At 36.4% G+C, this 6,000-nt stretch overlaps 1 protein-coding gene across 2 annotated transcripts in view; it reads left to right on the top strand.

The window, feature by feature from the left end:
* Window positions 1-5,536, top strand: part of BRMS1L (BRMS1 like transcriptional repressor) — a 41,931-nt gene extending 36,395 nt beyond the window's left edge. Inside the window, exon 10 of one of the 2 annotated variants that reach the window (XM_043922053.1) lies at window positions 1,018-2,627. In XM_043922053.1, coding sequence (XP_043777988.1) covers window positions 1,018-1,135 — 118 coding nt within the window. In that variant the 3' untranslated portion in view covers window positions 1,136-2,627. Of the gene's footprint in view, window positions 1-1,017; window positions 2,628-4,542 lie in introns of those variants that run through there. The other variant, XM_043922052.1, reaches the window with a different exon arrangement.
* Window positions 5,537-6,000: the final 464 nt, after the last annotated feature.

The following is a 6,000-nucleotide window of genomic DNA, read 5'->3' on the forward strand; positions in this document are numbered from 1 at the left end:
GTTTATTGTGATTCACACAAAGACTTTGGCATAGTCAATAAAGCAGAAATAGATGTTTTTCTGGAACTCTCTTGCTTTTTCGATATCCAGCGGGTGTTGGCGATTTGATCTCAATAATCAGTGTTGAGTTCTTCAACAACTTCTCGTGCAGTTGTAATAGGATCAGCTTCGATGACGGCTCTCAGTTTCGTTGTCAGCCTCTGGTGGCCGGCCGCTGCACTCCTCATCTTCAGGCTCTCTGCGCCTTTGCAAAGCGTCTTGAGCCACTACTGTACTGTCTGTTCATTAGCAGTTTCTGGGTCAAATGCATTGATGTTGTGAGTTGTCTCTGCTGCTTTACGACCCATTTTGAACTCGAATAAGAAAAATCACCCAAATCTGCTTTTTGTCTAGCATCATTTCCCTTGTCTAACATAAATGTAAAATACACAGCAAGTAATAAGTCATTAGCAAAAATACATAAAGTGAGAAATGTATATTAAAAAATGATGTATAACATAACCACATTTATTTAAGAATGTATTCCATATCAAATGGCAAAGTTCAACAATGCAAAACCGCAATTACCTTTGCACCACCCTAATATATTAAAGATTAATAGTGTTTAAAAAAAAATCTGTTTGAGTATCATAGATGCTTGACACTGGGAATTAAGATTTGTATTTAGAACATATCCTACAACCATATCAATATGAGTTGGAGCTGTAATACCATAGATAAGGAGTGGTTTTAGCTCCACTTTTTTGTCTTTTGGAGGTGGAGTGGGAATGGACAATGTGCTTTTAATGGTTCCAAGAGTAAATTTTAACAACTCTATTAAGAAAAGAAAGGAGATAATTGTGTTGCTGAATGTGGTATTTTTGGCCGCATGCCCTGCTAGTAGCATTCTGATAAATGACAATTACATACCTGAGTCTGCCCTTACAGTCCAGCTATTGTGGTTTTATAGCTAATGCTCTAAAATGAGTGGAGGAGGCATACTGTCATTCGTTCATTCATATTTTTTTTTCTTTTTAGTGCTGTAATTACAACAATTAACCATGATGAAGTTTGGTTTAAGAGGCCTGATGGAAGCAAATCTAAGCTTTACATTTCACAGCTACAGAAAGGAAAATACTCAATTAAACATTCGTAATCATGATTTAAGTGTTATCTAAATCTACCTTATTAGTGTTACCAAGTATGATGTGCCATGGGAATAAAAAAATGTATTCAATAACTTAATATTCTCATTGAATCATGAGAGACTGTGTATTTATAGGTAGTATTCTAAGTAAACCTCATGTTGATATGTTATTAAAAGAGACAGTAATAAAAGTTTAGTCATGATCATTACATTTATTTGCCTTTTTGATCCAATGACCAATAGGTGTATATGGTAGGGGTTTCTTACTAAACTTTTTTCTTTGGTTTTTATGTAAATCTGTCTTACCTTTAGTGAACTGTGTTAGCAATGGCTACATTTATCTGCAGTTTTCTTGATTTTCAAGATCTTTTCTCTGATCACATATTTGTAAATAAGCCTGATAAGATGTTTCCTATAAATGGTTTGTAATAGCACATTCGTGTTAAATCAGAACTGAAATTTAAACGTATATACGTGCATATGTATAGATGGCTTCATCAGCTTATTTAGAACTGATGGCCTTACTTTACAATCTTATTTTACCCAAAATTAAGCTATTGGGCTTGAAAGCTAAAAGGAGCACTTTTATAAACTAGCAGCTTTCCTTCTCCTCTTCCTTGATTGTATGGTTGTGACCTATTTTTACAGATCATGCTTTATGTTGATTAGCAAGATTAGTGTCAAGTAGTAACATGCTTCTTCCTGTGTTTCTTGTGAATCTTTGGAGGGCAGGTATTGATGCCTGGTATTTATGATACAGTATGTAAGTGGCTGGACAGTAACTGACAGTATTGTGGTACTTGCTATACATGTCTGATCTTTCGAAACAGATTTTTAGTAAGCATTTTCCAGAGGTAAAACTAGGTTCATATCCTAATTTTATTTCTAGGGCAAAATAGACAGGGACGATCTCCTTGAATCTATTCCCAAATTAATACTTTTATCTTTGGTGTTTCTACACTTTAAGGCCGCTTTGTGCAATTTAGAAAGTATTGGCCTCTCTTCCCCTAGTCACATTCAAAATTAACTTCTAAAACCTCGGGAACAGTACAGAGATCGAAGCCCTCAATATGGCAGCACAATTGGCTGTAGTATGTATTAGGGTACAACCAAATCAGGTATTCCTGGCGGTCTTATGCACTTTAATTTCTGTTATATTGAGACTTAAGAGGATGAAGAAGAGATCGACTTATTAACACTTAGGGCAGGAATATCTGCATTTTTCCGTTTGTTTTCTCACTGTTTTACCTCTGCAGACATCTTCCTGTGCAGATCACTACTTCAAAGTTGCCAAATGTTAATTAAAATATTTGACTTCTGAAATTCATTGTCAGCAAAATTATGAATGTTGTTCTGTTTCTAATTAACCTTAGCAAATGTACATAATGTCATAATCTGATAGTATTTGACAGTACTTATGTATACAATGTTTCATAAGCATTTTTAATAAGATTTGTATTTTTAAATTTAGTATATAATAAAAAGATGTGTTTGAGTGTCATTCGTAGTGTCTTGAATGACTTGTGCATGAGTTCTTTTATTTATAACCTGTCTACTTCTGAGAAGGATTTGAGCCAGTTTACATGAATAGATATGGAGTGTTGAACAAATGTTACTGCTTCTCTTTCAACCTCTGTTGCAGATATTTAAGACGGCTAAGTTATACTTAAATATATGCATATATGTTCTACTTTAATAAAAATATATTGAATAAGTTCTGAAATTTTAAGTAAAAGTCTTTTTTCTAAAAACCATGATTTAGCACATTTACTTTCAGAACTTCAATGTTTATATCATATAAAGCAAATTCCATAAAATTGATACTGATTCAGGTAAGCATATGCTTGTCTGTGATTGAAGTACTATAAAATAGATTTCATTGTTGTCAGTTTGCCATTTGACTTCTGGTCAAATAGTTTAGTTTAGGGGAACTGTTCAGTTCAGTTCAGTTCAGTTGCTTAGTCGTGTCCGACTTTTTGCGACCCCATGATTGCAGCATGCCAGGCCTCCCTGTCCATCACCAACTCCCGGAGTTTACTCAAACTCATGTCCATTGAGTCAGTGATGCCATCCAGCCATCTCATCCTCTGTCATCCCCTTCTCCTTCTGCCTTCAATCTTTCCCAACATCAGGGTCTTTTCCAGTGAGTCAGTTCTTCACATCAGGTGGCCAAAGTTATTGGAGTTTCAGCTTCAGCATCAGTCCTTCCAATGAATATTCAGGACTGATTTCCTTTAGGATGGACTGGTTGGATCTCCTTGCTGTCCAAGGGACTCTCAAGTCTTCTCCAACACCACAGTTCAAAAGCACCAATTCTTTGGTGCTTAGCTTTCTTTACAGTCCAATTCTCACATCCATACATGACTACTGGGAAAACCATAGCCTTGACTAGACGGACCTTTGTTGGCAAAGTAATGTCTCTGCTTTTTAATATGCTGTCTAGGGGAATTGTTGGAATCTGCAAAATGTGATGTAGCAGCTGCTGGTAACCTTACAATCAGCCTCTGTCTTAGGATCATTATGTGGCCTTTCCTGTCTTAACTTCCAGGATTTCATGTTTAGTCTATCCCTCCCCAACATTTCCCATTAAAATAATGTAATCATTACTAATCTAGTTCATCACTAAAAATAGTTAGCGAACGGTAAATGCACACTCCTTTTTGTCCCTTTTGTCCCTTCTTCTCACTGGCCACTGAGTACTTTTCATTGCAAACTTCTTTCACATAAAAGTCGTTTTGATATATGTTTTGTTACTCAGTACTCAGATACCTCTGGACAGAACCATATACAATCTTAAATAATTGATAATTATTTTAAAAGAAGAACAAGGGTGTTGTCTGTTATTTCTGATTTTGATTTTGGATCCACTAAGTCCAGTACACTAAAATTGAATTAAAATGAATTTATAAGATAAGGAAAATGGATGTAGGATGAATGTACAAACTAGTTAGGATTTATGTGGTTTCTTGCCAAGTTGGAATATAAACTATTTTAATTGCTAAAGATGAGGAAATCTGAAGTATTTTTAAAAGAACAAGCCAGCTCAGAATGGAGTTAGAGAAAACACATGTTCCTTACGTTGTCTTCATGGATGAACTGCCAGAAGTATGCCTGATACATCAGGTGGGATTAATTGAGGCATTTCCGTCATTAGTCACTGTGGCTCAGAGTCTTGTCCTTTACCTTCATAGGCCCCAGAACTTAAACTTTATCCATATGCCCTTTTGTGGGCTGAATTGTGTCTGCCCCTCCCCCTAAATTCATATGTTAAAGCCATCACACCCATTACCTCAGGACGTGACTGTATTTGGAGATGAGGCCTTTGAAGAGGTGATTAAGTTAAAATGGGTGTTTACATTAGGCCCTCATCCAGTCTAATGTCCTTATATTTTTTTATTTTCAAAATTTCTTTTGAGGAAATTTGGACACAGAAAAATTTGGACAGCAGATGTGTGCACGCAGAGGAAAGACCATATGAAGACAGAAGTCTACCGCCTGCAAGCCAAGAAGAGAGGCTTCAGGAGAAACCAAACCTGCTGACACTGATCTTGGACTTCTAACCTCTAGAACTGTGAGAAAATGCATTTCTGTTGTCTAAGCCACCCAGTCTGTGGTATTTGTTATGGCGAGTCTGTCAAACTAGTAACACTCCCTGAGTTGACCACTCTGGGAAAGTTAGACCAACTCACTCACAGTGGATTGAAGTGACAGCTGCGTGTCAATTTAATAATTTACATTGGGAAATATAACTGAGGAGGGGACCTGACTCAAGTCAACTACTTGGCATATTGTTTCCTTCTAGGAAAATCCGTGTGAAATCAAACTTGGAATCCAAAGATTGTTTTGTTGAAACCTTAGGGAGTCCACCCATCCTCTCATTATGCAGGACACATTGTTATAATCTGATTTTTAAAAAATTCTATTGAAGTGTAATTGATTTACAATCTTATGTTAATTTCTTTTCTACAGCAAAGTGATTCTTGTACACATACATGTTCTAATTCATATTCTTTTCCATTATGGTTTATCACAGGATATTGAATATAGTTCCCTGAGCTATACATTAGGACCTTGTCATTTATCCATCCTGTATAGTTTGTATCTGCTAGTCCCAAACTGCGAATCCATGTTTCCCCAACACTGCTTCCCCCTTGGCAACTGCAAATCTGTTTCCTATGCTTGGAAATCTATTTCTGTTTTATATATATGTTCATTTATGCTTTATTTTAGATTCCACATATAAGTGATATCATATGGTATTTGTTTTTCTCTTTCTTACTTCGCTTAGTACGTTAATCTCTATGTCCATTCATGTTGCTGAAAATGGCATTATTTCATTCTTTTTATGGTTAGTAATCCATTGTACATATACACCACATATTTTTTTTTTTTAATGTGTCTTTTTACTTACTTGGCTGTACTGGGTCTTAGTTGCAGCATGCGAACTCATGTTGAGACATATGTGATCTTAGTTCCCCAACCAGGGATCGAACCCAGGCCCTGTGCATCAGGAGTGCAGAGTCTTAGCCACTGCATCACCAGGAAAGTCCCAACACCACATCTTCTTTTTCCATTCATTTATTGATGAATATTTGGGTTGTTTTTATGTCTTAGCTATTGTAAAATACTGTTGCTATGAACATAACATGGAGGCACATGTATCTTTTTTAATTACAATTTTGTCTGGATGTATGCCCAAGAGTGGGATTTCTGAATCATGGCAACTCCATTTTTAGCTTTTGATTTGGTTTTTCCTGGTGCGCTGCTGACTGGGATCTCACTGTGAAGGCCAGATGCACAGCCCCCCTCTCAGTTCTTTCTATACTATGTACTTTGCCCCTCTGCCCTGTTTATTGGACCAGTGTGATCCCTGG

Source organism: Cervus elaphus, chromosome 13 (genome assembly GCF_910594005.1).
Source record: "Cervus elaphus chromosome 13, mCerEla1.1, whole genome shotgun sequence".
NCBI lineage: Eukaryota > Metazoa > Chordata > Mammalia > Artiodactyla > Cervidae > Cervus > Cervus elaphus.